Genomic DNA, 21,233 nt, shown 5'->3' with positions numbered 1-21,233 from the left:
TATATGCTCTGACACAGTACAATTCATTTTCCAGGCATATTGTTGATAAATGTAGGCAATAGGGACTCCAAATTAAGGAAGGTTGTTTAGGATGTGAGGTTGAAGTAAATACACTAGCTACTTTATTTTAAATTAGTACTGTCAATTAAAACTATCAGAACTGACAGTAATCTTACCACATTCTATTTCTTTTCTTTCATACAGTCCTAACTCCTGCTTTGTACACACACACACACCACACACACACCCCTCCTTTATAATAACCATTGATTCCTCTGTCAGGGACTAAAAATGAAGAGAAGGAGGGAGGGCCAGACATGGAGAACACATACTGTAAACTCTCCTGTGTAAGGATTTTTGGTCAGAGCAAATAAAAAAGTGCCGCCTTGGTGATGAAATTTGGGAATGATAAAAGAAGGGTTTAACAAGACACAGTCTTTTTTTTTTCTTTTTTCCAATTTGTTTCCTGGGTATTATGAAGGCAGAAAAAATGTGCACACCTTCCACACTCAAGTTAGAAGGTGGTGCTGCCATTCTCAGGAAAGAGAGCAGGAGAGGATGGGGTCAGCTGCTTCCTGTCCTGTCCCACCTCCACCTGTGGACATAGCAGGCTTCCAGGAACTCTGCGGGGATGAATGCCAAGAAGCGACATGCAGATAGACTGCTGCTTCTTGAAAGTACTCCGCTCCTTGATTCAGATAGCGCACGGAGAACTACAACAAAACAAACGCAGTGAGACAATATTTCCTTCCTTTCCATTCATTAAAATATCTCAGTCACCAGACCCGTTTCTCCCTTCTCTCCTGTTCCCAATAGTTCCAAAGCACAATGGGACCTATCTCAGACTCAGGGACAACAGTCATGTGATTGCCCTTACTCTAGCTTATCTCTTTAACTCTGTCTCTTTGAAAACAAATATTTAGAGGAGTTCTTAAAAAAATAATTAAAATGAGACATGCTGATTTTATTAAAAACGCAAGCAATAATGAGAGCTCGAAGAAGAAAGCCACAAATCGCCTCAAGTTTTTATACCTATCGTACCTGGTGAACATTAGTTCAGACACTTCTCTGTACATATATACTGATAAGAAGGCAGTCGAGAGGAAGGGATAAATAAAAACACACTAAATTATTTTAAGAGACGATAGCATGCACTCTTGTATTTGCAGTCCCTAGAGCAGTGTCTGGCTCGTGGCAGGCGCTTGGTACATTGTTCACGAAATTAGGTTTGTTGATTCACTGCAATAGGACAGACCACACCCCATGGAGCATCTCACCAAACAAAGGAAAAGAAAGAGTTACAGAATTTGCGATAAGGGTGGAGTTTAGGTGAATATTAAATAAGGCAGAGTGTTGATAGGCTCAAAGCAAAGTAGGGCCCTGTGTAAAAAAGGTCAACATCAGGCCTTGACTGCAAAGTGGACCCAGGGCCCAGTTTCCTTGGACACTAGCAAGTTAAGAGAGATGTGAACTGTTGTGTCCAGAAACCCCTATCTGCGGCTCTGCCCTAAGTGTAAATTGCAGCTGTGGTAGGAGTTAGGAAATAAAGGGGCAAACTGGAAAGTTACTTAAAAGGCAAAATCAACAGAACTTGCTGACAATGGACATGAAGTGAGGGAAAAACGTGAGTTGAAATTTGACTCATTGCTTTATGGCCCCTCTGAGGGTAGAAGACCATGACTTTGGCTGATGTGAAATATATGGAAACAACAGTTGGATTAGGGAAGCAGGAGAGGGAAGGGGCAAGATGACCACCTCAGTTTTTGATTTGTTGGACTTCTGGCTGCTGTGAGAGCTCTACAGTATAGATGCATAGAGAGGAGGAGGTATGAGTGTGTGGACGCTGGAGGCAGGGGTCAGAAATACATAGACGGAGATGCCAAGGAGTCATTCACGTTACTTAGGGAGGGTCTGGAAAGTGAGAAGAGCCCTGGGTCAAGAGAAGAACCCCAGGAAGATTTTCCTACAATTTCAGGGCTGGCAAGATGAGCCCACAGTAAGGCCACAAATACACAGAGAGTAGGAACCAAAGCAGAGAGCTGCGGTGACAGAGAAGCTGGGGAGAGTTCCAAGGAAGAGTGAGTGGTCAGCTGTAACGAGTGTAGCCAATAGATGCAGGAATGAACGAACTAAAATTGTTTTTCACAGTTGGCAGGTGGGCGGTAACCTTAGCTACCATAGCTGCAGGGAAATAAGTGGAGCAGAAGACTGACGTCTATATGTCGAGCCACTAATAATCAGCGAGGCATGGAAAGAGTGAGCCACCACCTTCCAGGAAGGAGCTCGACCTAGAAGGGGAGGAGACAGGGCGATGACTGCTGTGGGAATCGGGGTCAAAGGATGGTTTTTCGCAAGATGCTCCAGTGATTCTTTTTTCCAACCAGTTAGGATCAGGACCCGATGAAATTCATTAAAAATATTTTTTAAATATATATTTTATATTCCTTTTCTGTACTCCCTTGAACACTCCATCTCAATAACTCACTCTGCATCCTCCTTCCTGCTCCTTCCATGCATGCACATGCGCGCGCGCGCACACACACACACACATCCATAGCCATGCACACACACATAGCCATGCACACATACACACAGCCATGCACACACACAGCCATGCGCGCACACACACACACACACACACACAGCCATGCACACACACAGCCATGCACACACACACACACAGCCATGCACACATGCACACACACACACAGCCATGCACACACACAGCCATGCAAACTTGATTCTATTATAATGACCATGCAGACCCTTTTTTAAAAGAGTTCCTACTTGTACTGTTCCCACGAGGGACTTGGCACCACAACCAAAGCTGTGGGAAGGATCGGGTGAATCTTGAGCTCTGAAGGAAGGACTCAGTTGCACGTGTATTGAGTTGGAGAGTGTAAAAGAAATCCTTCCAGGACAAACATTTAGGGAAGAATGAAATTTTTAAAAGATAAAACCAATCATTTTTATTTTATTTCCTGCATAGGTGGTAACATCAAACTATGAAGGCAGCCAAACCACTCAGGCCAGCGAGACCAGGGGAAGCTGGTGGGTCACGTGAGCTCCCATCTTCATCTGGTGGTGGACCCCTTCTAGGATTTTAAATGCCGAGGAAAGTGCAGGCTTCCAGGAGTTCTGTGGAGGCAGAGCAGAAAGGTGGGACAGTCAAAACCTACCTATATTTATTTCCTGCTGAGTCAATGAACAGTTAAGCCTGATACAAAAGCATTCAGACCATAGCCCTGCTCTCCTGGTGGGTGGGCCAGCCATTATCCCAGTGGCCTCTCCACTTGCCTGCACAGCTTTTGTGCCTACCCTAGGCAGTGCCCCATGCCATGGATGGTGACATGATTTCCCTGCCCTATATCATCCCCATCTTGTGTCTTATAGGAGGGACTGCCACACCTGAGTCCATGTGGCTGAAAGGAGCCTGAAGGACTGTCCTCTCTAACCTCTTTAGGCAGGTGAAGAACTACCTTAGCAAGATGCACTAAGCACCCAGCACGTGCCAGCTTCTGTGAAGGGGTTGGGATGGAGCAGAAAATCTCCCCTCTTGGAGGACATAGGTTAGGAAAATGTAACCTGGGTGCCCACAACAGTGGCTGTGGGCAAGCACGTTCCTTCCATCAGAATTATGTGGGGCAGCTGTTAAAATGCATAAAACCTGACTGTGGCATAGACCTGCTGACTCAGTATTCCCAGGGCCTGAGCATCAGCTTTTTAAGGGCCACAGCTCAGTCATATGCACACAAAAGTTAAATAGTCACCCTATAACCACATGTTATTCTCCCTTATCTTCCAAAGGACTTCAAGTGATTAAATGATGTCCAACATAGATACAGCGCAAAGGTGTGTTTTATTGTATTTTAGCTCTTAGGAAATTGATGTTCTAGATAAGTAGCATGTAGGGCAACTTTATAGTTACCAGAACTTATTGTTCAAGCTCTAAAGAGCAGTGCTGTGTTAAACAACTTTCTGTGACGATGGAAATGTTCTCCTTGCTCACCTATACAGAGCCACATGTAGCTGTTAAGTACTTGAATTGTGGCTGGCGTGACTGAGGAACTGAAGTTTTCATTTGGTTTCACTTGAGTTATTTAAATTTAAATAGCCATATGTAGCTGGAGGCTACCGTACTGGACCATGCAGCTCTATATAAAAAAGGAGTTTAGTGAAGAGCAATGGGCATAGGCACACAAACCTCTTCCTTTTCTTAGTAATAACATGGAATTCTGCACCTCCAGACAGGCATTTCACCACTTCAGTGCCCTGAGCCTGTGTCCTCTTTACCATCTGCCCATACAAGTAGCCTTTCATACATGCTGGCGTTACGATGTTTCCTTGTTCTATCATCTTGTCCATTGGTCATCTCCTGAGGGCTACAGCCCACTTCTAGTTTTGTGCCCACCACCCAGAACCCTGCCTGTGTTTGCTTTGCAGTTTCCCCCATGCTGTCCCTCTTACTCACTCGAAGTTGAGCATTGTTTCAGGTTACGCACAGCCGTGACATACTCTGCTCCTAAGTAGGAGTCATATGTTGTTCTTTCCTGAAGTTCGGCCAAACATTTTGTGTCATCCCTGAACAGAAGGTCCTTGGTTTTAGATTGGAACATACAAAAGTGGCCCAAGCAGACAGTTCCATTTTTTCCATAGGCCATCTGTCAAATGGATAGAAAGTGCATGAGCCCCTGTGGCAGTGAGCAGCTAGGAACACATGGATGGGATGGAGGAGGCTGAAAGCTGGGAAGCAGCTTTGGGAAGAAAGGGAAGCTAAGAGGATGCCTTGGGAATCTTTCCACCTCCTGCACCTGTCAGTCACCCATGTTTGGCGCTGGCTCCATGCTTTCATGAGGCCCCAAAGTCCTCTGTAGGGTCCCTCTGGTCCCACCTCCTCTGAGAAGTCCCTCCCCTACTCCTGACTTCTGATCTCTCTTTCCCTCTTCCTTGGCCATGGCCTTGGGGGCTGCTTCCAGGAAATGAGAGGACAGAGAAACCTGTCCCTTCCAAGTGTTATTGTCAAAGAAGATTAATAAACGTGAGCCACCCAATGAGGGAAGCTACAGGTCGTTGTTACAAGTTCATGTTTGACTACATCTTTCATCCAATCTTGGGCAAGAGGCTTGATTACTTCAGGCTTCCTAAGGTTATAAGAGAAATGATGATTACAGAAAGTTCAGCATTCCACTTAGTACCTAGGAAATCGTCTTTAAATCCTGATTATTATTATCATTTACCTTGAGAGGACTCACAAAGATATGCTGTCTTAATTTTTAAAAAAGAAAATTAATGGTGAATCAATAGGCAGGAAGCTGTCGCTGAGGGGAAGGTGGTGTTTGTGGGTAGAGGAGTCTTTAGGATTAGAATACTGAAGCAGCCCTTCTCCCCACCAAGGCTGGACTGGGTTGGTTGTTTTCCCCAGAGAATCAGCTCCTTGAGGGTAGGGTTCTTGGGTTTTTCTGGATATCAGAATGGTTCTTGGCCTTCTAAGCAAGAGAAATACAGATCTGCATTTCATGATGCATATCAAGGAATCAGAATCAATCTCCTCCATTTGAAAAAATGCAGACATCGGGAAAATGAGAGTGCCACAGAGCAAGGTTCACAAGGACAAGCAGGAAGGCAGATGCTTGGACCTGAGGACACGCAGATCAGGTGGGGACTAATCTCCAGTGACCAGGAGACATAAGCAGAGCCAGACCCGGGAGACTCAATTCCTCAGTCCATACTCTCTTGATTCTAGTTTCTGGGCTGCACTTCGCAGTGAACTCCCCCAAAATCATCCACACAGAAAGAAAGCGGGGGTGGGGGGCAGCTGGTCATACCTGCTGGTCACGTAATGTCTGACGAACACAAGCTGCCTTATCTTCCCTTGAGACCACAGCATGATTTGGGGCTCGGGCTAGGTGGCAAGTCGCAGCCTTACCCACAGGCTGCCTGGTGCCATCGAGACACAGCAGCTGAAAGTCATCCTTCTTCAGATGCTTAGCCCAGTCATCAGGGTTGTTTCCTGGAAATAGAAGAAGGGCTCTTTCTTTAACCTAACTTTCAGGGTTCTTTCCTGGAGATAGAGATTCTTAGCCTAATGGTCAGGGGTTCTTTGGTCAAAGCACCCTCACTGGGGGGGATGTGACCGCCCCACTGGCGTGTGGAGGGCCTTGATCCAGTGGCCAGCAGAAGTACACACGCTGGGGTTACAGTGATGTGGACAGGAAGAGACTTACCAGGGATTGCTGGTGACCACCCCTTCCAACCTGCTCCACCAGCCATGAGGCGTGAACTATATTCTGTGGACGCTGTTCAGAAAGATCTTCATTTCTACTAAACTCCAAAGCATTTGGACCTCTTGCTCCAGCATAGGAAGAACGTGACCCTCAACTGATTGACAATCTCTGTGCTATATCCTCTTGTACCAGCAAGCAAAAGACTCCCCCGCCCCAAAGCCCTTTTGGAAGCTGCAATAATATTTGAAATTTCACTCACTCATACTCGTTCTACATGAAAATGTGCACGTTCCTCTGTGTGTACAGGTCTGTATCCTGTTCTCAGCCTCTTGCCTCACCTTCTCTGTATTCCCTCTGAAGAAGAAAACCTCACACATTCTCAGGGTTTTAGCTCCTTCCTCCAAAAGAATTCTCAAATATGTTTACCCAGTTTTTACTTCTCTCCTAACATGCAGCATTGTAATCTTTTCCTTAATTTAATTTTCACTTAATTTTCTTCATTTAACTGAACAACTAATACATGAGTTCACTATCATAAAATTTTATTTATATATGAAGTTAAAATACCTCTTTTCCTACACTCCCCAAATATACACTTTTAGTTTTAATAGAAAACTCCAAATTGCCTGCCTCTTCCCCACTAGTAATTGCACACGTCTTCGCTCACCTTCCAACATTTCTCCTTTCCGTTCTTACCAGTCCCTCCAACTCAATAGCTTCCAAATGAAATATCCATCATTGTTCTCTCCAAACCCATCTGTTCTACTAAGTAATTTAAGCATTTATTCAATACTATGTTCTCAGCCTTCTGCAAGACACAATCTGACTAGAGGGGCAAAATAGCACACATACCAAAGGCAAAAATTCAGGGTATAGACAGTAACATTTTACCTACCCTCAGTGTTCTGAATCACAGTCTGGTCTTTCACAAAGGCCACGTCTCCTTTCTCAACCAGGCACCTACAGAAGGCCAGACAAGGAAAGAGAAGAGAGGAAGTCAGCGAGACACATCTGTCATTCGGGAGGGCTATATTATGAATCTAGGGCTAGTCACCTAATATTGGCACTTGTGACTCCCATTCTGTCACTAATCTCCTCTTATTACTAATAATAGATTATCATTAATTTACTCTTATCACTAATCTTACATATTACTAAGGTAAGTAATAAAGAAAAAGAAAATGAAATTCCCAATTTGCTTTGTACAATCTCAGTTCCATGCACTACATCTTAAATTCTGCCAGTTTCTCCAAGAGAAAGAGTTACATCATTTTTCTAGCATCAACACAGATATTAGAGGGTAGTTTTACAGTTAGGTGATTCCTTGCTCACACTCTACTTTGAAAAATTAGAAATGTGTGGACTGTGAATTGTACGTCTTCCAACTCACAAGGTGGTTCTAACTGGTAAATTGGGATAATCTTTGTTTTTTCCTTCACCACTGAGAAGTTCAGTTACAATACTACTATCATTGTGCAGTTGATGGAGTCTTGAACTACTAAGTAACACAGGCCTGAATCAGAAAAGATAGTTAAAAAGTATTAAGGTCATAAGGTTCATGGGTGTCTCTAAAACAATGACAAAAACGTTCCATGAAAAAGAATTGTAGCTGGGAATGTAGAAATCATGTACATTACGTCTGTATATTTCCAGGTGAATATGGTTATAGGTTCCCCAGAGGTGCATGGAAGAGCGTGAGCCAGACCCTCATGAGGGAACCCTCATGATGGCACTCGTGACATTTTAAACCAGATCACTTTTTGTTGTAGGGTGCTGTCCTGTGCATGTAGGATGTTTAGCAGCCTCTACCAATTAGATGCCAGTAGCACCCTCCCCCACCCACTCCAGCCCCATTAATAATCAAAAGCATCTCCAGACACTGCCAAATGTCCCCTGAGGGGCAAATCATCCTTGGTTGAGACCTTTTAATTTGCACCATACTGCCAATCTTTGCTATGACAACCAGATCTGGAGACAGTGTCCTGGGTGCCCCTTCACAGAGGGCTGTACATATGGTTGCTAAAGGTGGCACCCTGACACATGTAGGACTAACAGGCTAGAAACATAAGAATCTCACCTTAGTTCCTAAAAAGGAATCTTGACAGAGCTGGGGGTATTATTCTATTCATATCAAGGTTGTAAGAGTTACCTGAAAGCCCCCGTGTAGCCATAGTATCTCTCATGGTTGTTGGGCTCACACTCCTTTCCTGGACCACTTGCCGAGCCAGCACATAGAGCACAGAGACTGGAACTTCGGTCATATCCAGGGGCACAGCCTTCACTGAAAATTTTATCTGTGCAGAAGGACAGGAGGAAGTCAGTTTCATCTAACACATAACAGGTGTGTATGGCCCAAGATAGGTAGAACCTACTCATTCATTCTGCCAACAACTCAGGACTGGCCGGGTCGTAGACTTTAAAAGGAAACATAATTAAGACTGGGAAGAGAAGTTAGTGACCACCACAATTCAAGTGGAGGGGATTCCATGGGCACCCTGATAGTGTCATCACTTATCTAAAGAGAGAAGAGATGGAAATGACATAAAAGTTGACATGAAAGGGATGAAATGGAAGGTGTCAGTCCCTGAGCTTGTGCCACCTATTTGCAGATTTAACCTTCCTCTGCCATTTATTAGAAGAGGCTTCAATAGAACTTAGAGCTCCAAGCTCAGAAAAGGGCTGGGGAATTTTAGTCACCGCTCAGGTGCTCTTTTGTGGCTGTGAAACTGTCAGGAGACTCAGGAGAGCCAATGTGGTACCCTCACTAGTTGGGAGCCAGAACTTCCAAATGGCACCCCAGCCACTCTTTGCTTCCTGTCAAATTGGTGTCATAAAATGACCTGGTGCAGAAGTGTGATCTCATCTCCAGTCCACACACACTGGACTCGTCAGGTTCCTACCTGTTTTTAGAGGCCTCTCCTTTTAAACCAGTTGCACGTATTTGGAGGTGGCATGGAGGACATACTCAAGAAGTTAATGTAGGGCCAGCCGAGTGGCGCATTGGTTAAGAGCTGGCTTGGGACCCACATATGAGGGCCAGTGACACTGCCTTCTGCAGCTAAGATGCTGAACAATAGCTCAACCTGGGGCTGGGCTGCCGTGAGTCACTGGTGACAGTGTAGGCTGCAGCCCCTGCTGCAGTGGGTTGCCACGGGCTACCATGTGTGGCCAGCAGCCAGCGTGAGCGGCCAGCAGCCGCAGTGAGCGGCTATCCAGAAGCCAGCGACTGATGTGCCTCGCCCGGGAAGAGTGCAATGATGGTGCCAACTTGGGCCAGTGAAGCAACATCCTCCACAACTAGACTGAAGAACAAAAGGACAGCAACTTATCTGTTCCCCTTCCCCCAATTCCCCAGTGCTGTTCCCATTCCCCAATAAAAAAAAATTAAAAAAAGAAGTTAATGTAAATAATGTATAAAAAACATTTGTCTGCAGTGAACTTACACATAGGTTTTTGGAGTGTATAACTAAGCTCATACCTGAAGATATTCAGAGGACCTTTGAGAATATACTGATTTCCGCTCCTTGGAAGGGGCCTAGGAACTGGGCATCACTCAGTGAGGCTACCAAGACCTTAAAGAGACCTGAGGCTCCTGCACACTCACATGGCCTAGAAAGCCCTGTGGCAGGGATTGTAGCAGTTGACCCAGTAGCCATTTTCCCCTGTTCCTTGATAACAAAGATCTAATTAAAAAATTTTTTTCTCCATTAATTATTTTTATTGATATATAATTGACATATAACATTATATTAGTTTCAGGTGTACAACATAATAATTGCAAATATATTGTGAAATGATCACCATAGTAAGTCTAGTTAACATCTGTCACCATACAGTCATAAAAATTTCTTTCTTGTGATGAGAACTTTAAGATCTCTCTTAGCAACTTTCAGATATGCAGCACAGCATTATTAACTATAGTCACCATGCTGTAAATTACATCCTCATGTCTTATTTATTTTATAATTGGAAGCTTGTACCTTTTGACTCCATTCATTTCATGTTGCCCAACCCCACCCCTGACTTCTGGCAACCACCAATGTATTCTCTGTACCAATGAGCTGTGTGTGTGTGTGTTTCTGTGTGTTTTGAGATTCCACATATAAGTGAGATTATATGTATACAATATGTATTTGTCTTTCTCTGTCTGACTTATTTCACTTGGCATAATGCCCTCAAGAAGATCCACCCATGTTGTTGCAAATGGCAAGATTTCCTTTTTTTATGGCTGAATAATATTCGTGTGTGTGTGTGTATCTCACATTTTCTTTTATCCATTCATTCATCGATGGACACTTAGGTTGTTTCCATGTGTTGGCTATTGTAAATAATGCTGCAATGAATATAAAGGTGCATACATCTTCTTCAGTTAAGTTAGTGTTTTTGTTTTCTTTGGATAAATTGAAGTGGAATTGCTAGATTATATGGTGGTTCTATTTCTAATTTTTAAAATAAAGATCCAGTTTTATTTGGGCAGAAACATGCCCAAATAAAAGATGACATTTTCCAGCCTCTTGTACTGCTAAGTGTGACTATGTGCCTAAGTTTTGAGCAGTGAGAAGCTACTTAAAGTAATCGGGTTAGATTTCCTGGATGGCTTCTTTAATAAGTTAACAGCAGGTGGCTCATATGTTTAAGTTGCTCTTACTCCTTGCTCCTTGAGGCTTCCTGGATTATGGACGTGATGGCAACCATGGGTGACCTTGAACATGGAGGGCCTCATGCTCAGAATGGTGGAGCATAAACAGAAGAGCCTGGGTTTCTAATGACCATATAAGCATGGACTGCTCACCTCTCATCTTTTTCAGGACAGAGAAGAGTAAGTAAGCTTTCATATGCAACTGAAAAGAACATTCTGATTCAGCTCTCCAGCACTACCATCACTTTTAGGTATTTCCTTGAGGTTCACTTTAACCAAGTTTTAACTACCGTAGAACCAGGGCCATAGCATTTTGCACCATACCACTCTCTTCCCAGTACCGCTCTTTCTGGCTGGCGTGGACCGCAGTGCCCTCCCAGATCTGCTTACCGAATTGACAGTGGTTGATCCTGTTGTAGAGCAGGCCCATGGGGATGTTCCAACCAGCAGTTCTGTCTACTCCGGTGTGACAGGACTTCTTGCCCATCAGAGAGTTCCAGTTGATGTCTTCATTTGATTTCTTAGCCACAGCCACAGCAAAGTACCCTACAGGGAAAACACCAAAAAAGGATATATTAACACTTCTAGGCCCTCCAGAGTGTCCGTCTGCATCTCCCTATGGAAACAAAATTATTATGAATCATTCCTTCTGTCTTTGAAAAGGCCTTTCCCAATAATTGAATGAGATAAAGTACAAGTCACTCTGTCAGGTGGAGATTAATCTGAACTGAAAAAACAAAATAGTAAGAATACACTATCTTCAGTGTAATGGCTGGTGTCTGACCCTTCCCAAACGCATCAAGTTATTGAAGTTATAAACCAGCAACTCACCCTCTACTGTGGAATTACAAAGGAATGGATACTGAAGAGTACATGTCACTCCAACATTTTATACAGTAACAATTATTAGGAAAGAGTGATAAATGTCTAATAAATTGCAGGGAATATTCTGGCCGGATATTTTGTGATAAGGAGAATAGGGGTTTGCACCAAAATAAATGTGGAAATATGGAAACTGTCAACATGTCATCTGTCATCTTTAGCAGTAAATAGTTGCTGATCCTTAAAATTGGGAATGGAATATCAACCCATGATTTCAACTTTCTAATTTAATTAACTCAGTGAACTGTTTGCAATAGAAAACAGAGAAGTCATATTATCCATAGAATAAGGATAGGCCTTTCTCTATTCTGCTACTGAGCTTGGCTCCTAGAGTGATGGGGAAAGGCTGGGAGGTTGTAATCAGGGCAAGACTTGTACACTAGTGACTGGAAAATGAGCTGGAGAAGCCTGAGCATAGGGGCTCTGGGGCCCAGTACTCACCAAGGTGTAAGACTTCCCAACTTGCTCCCACCCCATCTTTCCAGATCCACCCCAGCCGGAACCCTGGGCAAGAGTCAGGTTGGCGTGGGTTCCTGAGCCCAGCCCTGGCTGGGAGGCTGTGTAGCTTCATGCTCCTCACATCTGTGGGAGCCTCTCTCCTCAGCCCTGCACAAATACGCAAGGCTCCTTGGCTGGTGCTAATTCTCACCCAAAACTGCAGGCCTAATGTTAATGCGAGGCAGTCGGGAGTGGTGGGGAGGGTGTGGATTTGCTTGCTGGGTATAGAAGCCTAGACAACTTGTAAAGTCTCTCAGCCATTGGTCCTCTTACGCATCCTTAGAGGATGATAAGACCTACCTTATAGGATTAAATGAGAAATCCTTTGGACAAGGCATGGCAAGTGTAAAGGAATAACCGTCATTATCATCATTAATATCTTTCCATGATTCTTTTTCATTCTAAAAATTGATCTCTTCCATGGCTTTATCTACTTTTGATTTGAATTTAAACTTACCTTTCTCTTGTCCAAAAGCAATGGGAATGTATCTTATGAGGTTACCAATCCCAACTCACCTTTCTCTGGTGTATTTGTACAATCAGGGTCAATTTCTGGAGAAGACAAAATGAAGAAGTCATTAAATACTCATTTATAGGTTAAAAATCATGCCTTTCCCATGTTGCTGATCAGACTTAAAAAGTCAGGAAAGGGCCGGCCGAGTGGCACGATGGTTAAGAACTGGCTTGGGATGCCAGAGGGCCCCGGTTCGGATCCCACATATGAGGACCAGTGACACTGCCCTCTACAGCTAAGATGCTGAACAACAGCTCAACCTGGAGCTGGGCTGCCATGAGTCGCCGGTGACGGTGTAGGCTGCAGCCCCTGTGGCAGTGGGTTGCCATGGGCTACCATATGTAGCCAGCAGCCAGCGTGAGCGGCCAGCAGCTGCAGTGAGCGGCCGTCCAGAAGCAGGTGACTGATCTGCCTCACCCGGGAAGAGCGCAATGATAGTGCCAGTTTGGGCCAGTGAAGCAACGTCCTCCACAACTAAACTGAAGAAAAAAACAACAGAAACTTGTCTGTTCCCCTTCCCCTAATTCCCCAGCACTGTTCCCATCCCCCCAATTCCCCAATAAAAATCTTTAAAAAAAAAAAAAGCCAGGAAAACTGCATATCATCTATTCCCCAAAAGTCCGGGCTCTATTGATTATGCAAGTTCACTTTAACTCACTGGCCTCTGGAATTTAGCCCAAAATTGTGAATTTCAAGTTTCCTGCTCTGTCTGTCCTATGGCCACAGTGATCCCTGCCAACTTTATTTGAATCCCTGCACCAGGGCAATAGGAGAAGTGTGCATTTTGGCCATAAGAAGACCTGCCAGGAATCCCAGCTGAGAATCCCAGCTGCCCTCTGCATTGAGGTCACTTTTAGCTGGAACTTCACAGTGCCAAGCCTCCATTTCTCGTGGCGGAAGGTATGATAGATAGATCAGGTATGATGAAGATCTATTCTTCAGGATGACTGTGGGGATTAGAGATGAGGGAGCCTAGAGTCTGGGAAGGTGTGTTCAGTAAGCAAGAGCTTTATGACTGATGTGGTATGAATCAGGCTATGATTTTCCTACCTCCTCTCTCCATGGCCCAGAGGAAATAAAACACTGAGAGGCGCCCCGTCCACTTACTGTAGTTCTCTGCCAGGACAGGCACCAGACCACATTTGCCCGCTATGTAGATGAAGCCTCCATCCAAGCTCATGGCATCAGCTTCTCCTTTCTGCAAAGACACAGCACATCACAGCAGATGAAAAGAGGCCATTTCCTGTCTCATCTGCCCTTCCAGATGTTTCCCTGAAGCAGCATTTCCAGCACAGGTCATCAAGGACCAGGGAGACTGATCCCAAAGGATCAGTCAGGCACAGCCAGCATAAAAAATAAAATGTACATTCATTTTCACCCAAACCACCATGATCAACTCTGGGTGCCTTGCTTGGTTTCTTCAGGAGCTAAGACCCACATTCAGTCCGCCTATCCTCTCATAGGACACACTGTCTCAGAGACATTCTGACACCAAGAATTCTCATTTGTAAGACAGCTGAGTAGAGTGTGGAGTCAGGGACTCGAGGCTGTGCCTGCGGGGTAAGTGCCTCCTGGTGGGGTCTCCAACCCTGAATCATGGCCACGTTGGCTGCTGAGTGCTATTTCAGTGTGTGGTGCAGACAAGGTGTTCAATAAACAAAGAAAATATATTCGAATGATCTAATTCTTCAGATTTATTAAGCCTTTAATTACAGAGATGCTTAAATTCAACAAAGATTGCCAAGCTTGCCATTGGGTGTGGCAGTATATTTCTCTAGAAATACACCCTAAAGTAATGATCAGATATGTGGGCAAACAAGGAGCAAAATGTGTAAGTCGATAAAAACATGCACATATGCCTCATAATAGCAAAAAGATAGAGACACACTAAATGATGCTATAGATAATATGGATAAATGGTAGAACAAATTGCATCATAGCCACACTATGGAATAGATTACAACTTTAAAAGATCATGTTTTCTAAAAATGATTTTGACACAGGGAAAGGTTCACTAGATATCAGGTCAACAAGGGGGGAGGGGCAGTGAACTAGAGAGCTGTCTATATGATATGATGGCAATTAACAGAATTTTCTGAGACCTTTATAAGTACTTCTTATTTTCTTCTTTATATTGGTCAAGATTTTCAAACAACTAAAAACAAACATGGAATACTCTTTAGATGATCAAAACGAAACCTCTACTTGCTCGCACCATCAACATGGCCCTATCACCCTCGTCATGGCACACCATGGGCCTCAGACACACAGTGGGGCTCAGACGCACCCACGCAGTGGTCCAGCCTCCCCGGGCAGACGCTGCTCAGATTACCCTCCACCATGTGCTAACACAGGAGGACATGGAGCCCTAAGGAGCCCATCAGATCCGCAAGCCCAAAAGTACTCCTGTGGGGCTGGGCTCCCACAGTGAGGGCAAGGTTCCTGTGTGCCTGGGTTTCCATATCATTCCCAGGAATACTCACTCAGCCTTAGGGGCAGGCATGCAGCAGTGGCAGGGCCACTGCCCTATGGAGGCAGGAGTGACATACCATGATCTTGGCAATGCAGTCTTCAGTGGACTCTGCTGTTTCACACTCTATTATCCCTTTACTATTTACGCTCCACTCATCACACTTGGCCCTCTCATGGTGACCTATTGCACACCACTTCACCTTCTTGCATACATCCTTTGCGGTATCCAGGCCTAGGGCATAAGAAAGAGAATGGGGTTCAGATGAGGCACCAGAAGTTGCCTGCTGGTTCATGCTACCGCCCTCATGAAAATGCTGGGATTGGCCAGCAATACACAAACAGATCCCATTCAAAATTAATCGCCTTAGAAAGAAAAGGCAATAACAATCTCTTGGTTGACTTCTCATCATTTAGATTTAGCTTAAAAGTATTTCTTATGAGAAACCATCATCCTCCCAAACCCTGGGCACTGTATCACTTTGGGCAGATTTTTTTTTCTCTTTTCTTTGAAATACACTTAATCACTTGAGCTGTTCTTTTCTTATTTGTTTGTTCATTGCTTATTGTCTGTTCCCTGTAGAACATAAGCTCAGGCAGGGCAAGGACCAGGACTGTCTTTTTCTCCACAGCACCCTCATTGTCCAGGATAGTACCTGGCTCGTGGTTAGCACAATGAATGTCTGCTGACTAAATGGATACCTACTTAACTTTCAGAGTCAGCTCAAGAGTCACTTCCTCCACGAAGCCTTACCTCAACTTAAGGACCTGTTTTTCTTTGTTGTCATGGTCTCATAGGACCATGATATTTTGTTCTGGTTTTTTTTTTTTTTTCCTTTGGCCTACTTCGGAGTAAATTTCTCCTTTTCAACTGAGCTTTCAATAGAATGACTATTCATTGAACATTCGTCTTCTTCACTAGTGAGAAAGTTTAACAATAGCAGAATCTAATATATGCTTGTCTCACATTTGTGTACCAAGCACCTACACAGTTTATAGCTAGATAAAACCAATAAATGTCTGTTGAAGGAATGAATGATCAAGCAAGCCTCCAATGATGCAAGGAAATTCAGGAGAAGGATGGGCCTGTCTACAGCTCCAGCTTCACGATGCCAGGTGTAGCTAGATGTGCACATTTGAAACAATTTCATTCTCTTTGACTTACTTTGTGTTAGGCTAACTGGCTTCACAAAGTGGGTGGGGCAGCCCTGATTTATACAAGGGAAATAATGCTGGTATCAATCCAAGTCATTTTAAGCATGAATTTCATTTAATGCCCTTTGGTGATATCCAGGCCCATCTCATGATGACGAAGGCAATTTAGCATCAGTCCAACACTAGGCAGCAGATAAAGGAATGTCAAGGCAGGTGTTTAGTACCTGGACAGACTCTATCACTGGTCCCTGCCCTCACCAGTTTTCCAAGCTCCTGCCCTCGGCAGGTTTCCATTCTCCTAAGGTCACCTGATTCTTGAAGTACTTACGTGTCTCTTCCCTAAGATTCCTAGTAGCAGTGACGTACTCATATCCCAGGTACATCCAGGAGTCAATCTTAGAGGGAATCTCCAAAAGCCCCTGGGCAGAGTCCTCAAACAGCAGGTCCTTCCCATGAGGGGAGCTGAAGAGCTGGAAGTCTGCAGATTTGCCTCTGCCATAATGTTCCTGTTTATAGCAAAAGAGTAGTGAATGGCTACATTGACAAGGTAGGCTGTGACATGGGACTGAAGAAAAACAAAAACCCCAGAAAACTAAATTAAACCATGAAATGTTCTGGATGCCAGGAAATAGGGCAGTCAGACCTGCTCTTTCCCACCCATCACCTTTTCCGCTCACAGCCCTCTGGGGGATATGCCACGCCCTATATTCCTGGATGTGTTTCTGTGCATATCTTCCTGGCTGGGTTCCTGGCTCACTGAGTGCAGGAGAAGCATCTCTGTCAGAGGCCAACATGGTGTGGTTGTCACTTATACTCTTGGGAGGACAGATGGGAGGGCTGGATGACAGGTAGTTGGCACAGTTTTGGCACGCCACCGCTCTATAGAAGTAAAGCCGGTTGTGCATGTAGGCTGAAGGACATTGGGAGAGAGATGGTTTCCTTCTAGGGAGGTCATGGAAGGCCTCCTGGTGGAGGAGGTGTTTGCCCTTGTCCTAGAAGGCGTGATTTAGGTGGAAAGAAATGGAATAGAGAAATAATGAGCATCTTCATGTCATTGGTCCAAATGTAGGGGTCTGGCAGACAATAATGCAGGACTAGGTTCTGTGCCACTCTGAGGAGAGTCCCTGCTGGGTACTTTTAGACAAACGGATGATGTGTGGCATGGTTCCCACTATGTCCTGAAAACAAAAAGCTCTACATTGGCAATAAGTAAATGAAGGAAAATGCCCCAATCCAAGCAAAGACCACTAAGCAGAAGGGAGGATGCTGGATTTGGTACCTGGGCCTGCTTGAGAAGCTCCCAGATCAGGTCCTCCTTGCCACCCACAGTTCGGGCCACCACAGCATTGGAAGGAACGGTGGACAGGTGGCACTCCTCATATTTGTCCACTGGCTTCCGGGTGTTGTCGGTGCAGAGCAGCTCATACTGGTCAGCCTGTTGTGCCAGGTTCTCTGGGGGAGGAAAGCCCAGATGAACCTACTGCAGGTACAGCCATCACCTGTGGCCCCCACCTTGCCCCATCCCTTGCAATCCCACTGAATCATCAAGTGTGTGAGCTGAGACACATGCAGTGAGCACTGAGGGCCAGAGAACTTAAAGAAACTGACTTGCTCAAGATCACACAGCCAGTTACAGGCAAGGAAGTTTCTGATACCCAGTGCAGAGGTGACTGCCCTACACACCACAATTGGTCTCATCTCAGCAGGCCAACTACAGGTGAAGGTTGGCCAGACCTACCCCAAATCCTTCGCTCTGGCAACACTGACCAGGAGGAAGAGTCCCCGTACATAGGAGAATGAATGATGAAAACAGGCCCAGGAGTCCAGGAGGGGACCCCACAGGCACATACCTCTGCATAGGTAGAAACCCAAGCAATGATAAAGGAGGGGCACCCTACACTCATGTCTGACTACTGAGCATGAAAAAGGAGGCAGGAAAAAGAGATGGCCCGCTGCTTGGAGGGGATCTGTGAGCTCTTCTGTCACTTACCCAGTACTGCTGAATGCTTGACAAAGGCCACATCCCCAGCACCATCCTTCAGACACCTGTGAGAAGAAATACATTAGGAGAGTTTCTACAGAAGAGGCCCTTTTCCTCAGGCTTCAGGGTCTGATCACACTGTCCCGCTCTGGGACAAGGGGACAGTCCAGTGGAGGTCTCTGTGCAGACCCACAGTAGAGGAAGCACCGTGTGATGCTGATATCCAGAGTGCCACCGATGGGGGCTGGGGGGGGGCGGGAATGAGTTCACAGGAGCTAGAGGTCCCCTGGAAGCAGGACAAAGGCATTGAAGATGTTTTAGTACAGAGAAGAGTTTCCACACTTCTGAAATGAATGATAAGGACATAGTATCTCTTGAGGAAAGAGAGGTGCCCTTAGCTGGCTATAAAACTTTGGGATATATATAACCAAGGGAAAAAGAAGCAAGAAACGGGCCACATGGGCCGTCTGCACCAAGGCCATCAGGGGGCGCAAGAAGTCAGTGCATTGAGCAGGTGACGCTGCTGCAGTAGAAAGCGGAGGGTCAGCCCCTGAAGAATTGCTTGGACGTTAGGAAATGTCTGTCCCCTTAGCCTCTGCCCAATCCAGTGAGAGGACACACTGACCAGGTTCACGGGCCCTGGGGAGACAGAGAGTCCCCAGGAGACGGGTTTCCTTATCAATGTCACATGAAGGGACAAGGCGCTGAACTGGCCTAGGGAGTCCCAGCAGAATCACTGAGTCACTGTGAGGGGACTAGGCCTCCTGAACACCTCTGTTGCATGATGGGCTCTGCTGTGACCCAGGGAGGGACTCCTAGCCTGAGGACGTTGAACGCTTTGGCTACTGTGGAGCAGCGGCCGGTCTCACTCACTTGACGGCACCGGAGGGTCCGAAGTATGGTTCGCTGTTGGAGCAGGCACACTTGTCTGTCCCTTGCCCAGCACACAGTTGACACAGTTTGGGGAAGGCCGTCTGATCTGCACAGGGGACACAGCTGCCCGCGAAGAAATTGGCCACTGCTGCTCAACACAGAGACAGGGAACACAGGGTATGAGCCAGCCTGGCCAGAGGCAATGACAGCTCCCAGCCCAGGCTCAGGGGGCCTCAGAGAGGGACCGGAACAAACCCAGCTCGCCAGGCCCAGCTTGCCTGCACGTGTGTTCTTTCTTTAGGATCAAGGGATTCCAAAAAAGGATGTGTTAACCTCTATCCTCCCACCACGCACCCCACCAACCAAGGCCTGTTACAGGTGGCTGTCAGCTCCCCTCCCTGCCTTGTCAGACCAGAAAAGCTCAGAGAGAGTTCTCCCCTGGAAGCCACGCCTGGGAGAGGGGACACCCGCCTGGAGAGGGGCGGCCACCAGAGAAAGCTCCAGCAGAAAGGGAACACATCAGCCAGAGAGGAAAGCACCCCAAGGAGTGGGCAATGGGGCCCAACAATCCTGGCCCTGCCTGAGCCCTCTCAGGCCTGATGACCCTCCCCCCACTCCTCAGGAGCCCCTGCTGGGGGGTTGGGAGCTGAGACAACAAAAGACAGCTGACACTTCCCAAGGGCTGCTGGTGCAGCAGACCTGACAAGTTTAAGCTGGGTAACTCCCATGGGCCAGCCAAGTAGCTCAGTTGGTTAAGAACTCGCTCAAGTGTGAGCTCTGAGCAACAAGGTTGCCAGTTTGATTCCCGGCCTGAGCTGAGCTGCTGCTGAGCTGCCAACAGGTGGCAGGATGGCTCAGCTAAAATGAATAAATAAATAAATAAATAAATAAAGCTGGGTAACTCCCACCTCCACCCCAAGAGTCGTCACACATGATCACCTGATCACGTCTGAGTGACAGCAGTGTGGCCTGTGCAGGCACCAAAAGAAGGGACATCTGCCTGAAGGCGCTCACCCTCCTGCTCGCTCACCTTTCTCAACAGGATCACGTGGCTCGGGCAATTGCCAGTAAAGTGTGCCGATGGCGACGTTCCAGCCCGAGGATCTGTGAAGGCCGGTGTGGCAGGACTTCTTGCCTTGGAGCTCGTTTAGCTGGAAGTTGCTGCCCTTCTTCACCACGGCCACAGCGTAATAGTGGGTCTCGGGGTCTGCAAAGAGACGGTGTGACTGGAAGATGCTCAGCCTGGGCCACAGGAAACACGCTCATCACTGCTGGGCTCCTGACTAGGGAAGGGGACCTAAGGGACGCTCGCATGTCCCGTAAAGAGGGAGGGGTCAGAATCCCTTTCCAGGCTCACAGGGACAGAAGGAACCACAGAGGGGCCATTTGTGGTAACCCCCCAGGCAAACAGGGACAAGGGGCCATGAGCACATGGACAGGAAATGCTTTCCCTACCGTGGCCCTGCAGGACGTCGGCCTGGACCGACCAACCACAGCCCACCAGACAGGAGACGGGAGCTGGGACATAAAGGCCTCGTTCCTGACTCGCTCTAGGTATTTCCTGTCCCCTGACACAGGCCCAGGGACAGTCAGTTTACTGCCAAAAGAGACACAGGCCCTCGGGGCTCTGAGTGTGTGCTCCAGTGTGCTCTCCTCCGCGTGTGGCATCTGTGCTTCTTGGAAGACTTCTCTCTACAGCTCTAAACCCCAACGGTTTGGGTGAGGCTGCACACAGCCTGCTCTGATTTTTCAGAGAGCACATTTCCTGGCCCAGAAGGTCAGTGTCAGGAGCACCAGTCCGCAATCAGCCCAAAGCCCCAAAGCCTTGAGTTGCGCCTGTGGTGGCCCTCACGGCCGCTCATCCCCACTCGCTCCCCATGGGGCATGCTCATCAGCATCTAGTCTCCATACCTGCCTAAACATCAGCATCAACCAGGAAGAAACAGGGCTGCAAACTCTCTCCTGGGCCCCAGGGAGAACTTACTGTCTTTTGACCCA

The 21,233-nt window shown here is 46.4% G+C and overlaps 2 protein-coding genes across 2 annotated transcripts in view; both read right to left on the bottom strand.

The window, feature by feature from the left end:
- SRPRB (SRP receptor subunit beta) overlaps positions 1 to 891 on the bottom strand; it is a 25,783-nt gene extending 24,892 nt beyond the window's left edge. The window contains exon 1 of the mRNA XM_019654579.1: positions 501 to 891. The gene's annotated coding sequence lies outside the window, so the exon portion shown is untranslated. The remainder of the gene's footprint in view (positions 1 to 500) is intronic.
- Positions 892 to 2,938: 2,047 nt separating this feature from the next.
- TF (transferrin) overlaps positions 2,939 to 21,233 on the bottom strand; it is a 26,943-nt gene continuing 8,648 nt past the window's right edge. The window contains exons 3-17 of the mRNA XM_019654577.1: positions 21,220 to 21,228; positions 20,266 to 20,442; positions 19,236 to 19,383; positions 18,372 to 18,427; positions 17,661 to 17,833; positions 16,710 to 16,887; positions 15,307 to 15,461; positions 13,865 to 13,955; positions 12,760 to 12,795; positions 11,254 to 11,409; positions 8,374 to 8,518; positions 7,120 to 7,184; positions 5,826 to 6,010; positions 4,472 to 4,661; positions 2,939 to 3,138 (exon numbers count right to left, since the gene is read on the bottom strand). Coding sequence (XP_019510122.1) covers positions 3,104 to 3,138; positions 4,472 to 4,661; positions 5,826 to 6,010; positions 7,120 to 7,184; positions 8,374 to 8,518; positions 11,254 to 11,409; positions 12,760 to 12,795; positions 13,865 to 13,955; positions 15,307 to 15,461; positions 16,710 to 16,887; positions 17,661 to 17,833; positions 18,372 to 18,427; positions 19,236 to 19,383; positions 20,266 to 20,442; positions 21,220 to 21,228 — 1,799 coding nt within the window. The 3' untranslated portion in view covers positions 2,939 to 3,103. The remainder of the gene's footprint in view (positions 3,139 to 4,471; positions 4,662 to 5,825; positions 6,011 to 7,119; positions 7,185 to 8,373; positions 8,519 to 11,253; positions 11,410 to 12,759; positions 12,796 to 13,864; positions 13,956 to 15,306; positions 15,462 to 16,709; positions 16,888 to 17,660; positions 17,834 to 18,371; positions 18,428 to 19,235; positions 19,384 to 20,265; positions 20,443 to 21,219; positions 21,229 to 21,233) is intronic.

The sequence above is a fragment of the Hipposideros armiger genome, unplaced genomic scaffold, assembly GCF_001890085.2.
Source record: "Hipposideros armiger isolate ML-2016 unplaced genomic scaffold, ASM189008v1 scaffold_226, whole genome shotgun sequence".
NCBI classification, from domain to species: domain Eukaryota; kingdom Metazoa; phylum Chordata; class Mammalia; order Chiroptera; family Hipposideridae; genus Hipposideros; species Hipposideros armiger.
The sequence above is the reverse complement of the archived record's forward strand: the minus strand, read 5'-3'. Positions and strand labels throughout refer to the sequence as shown.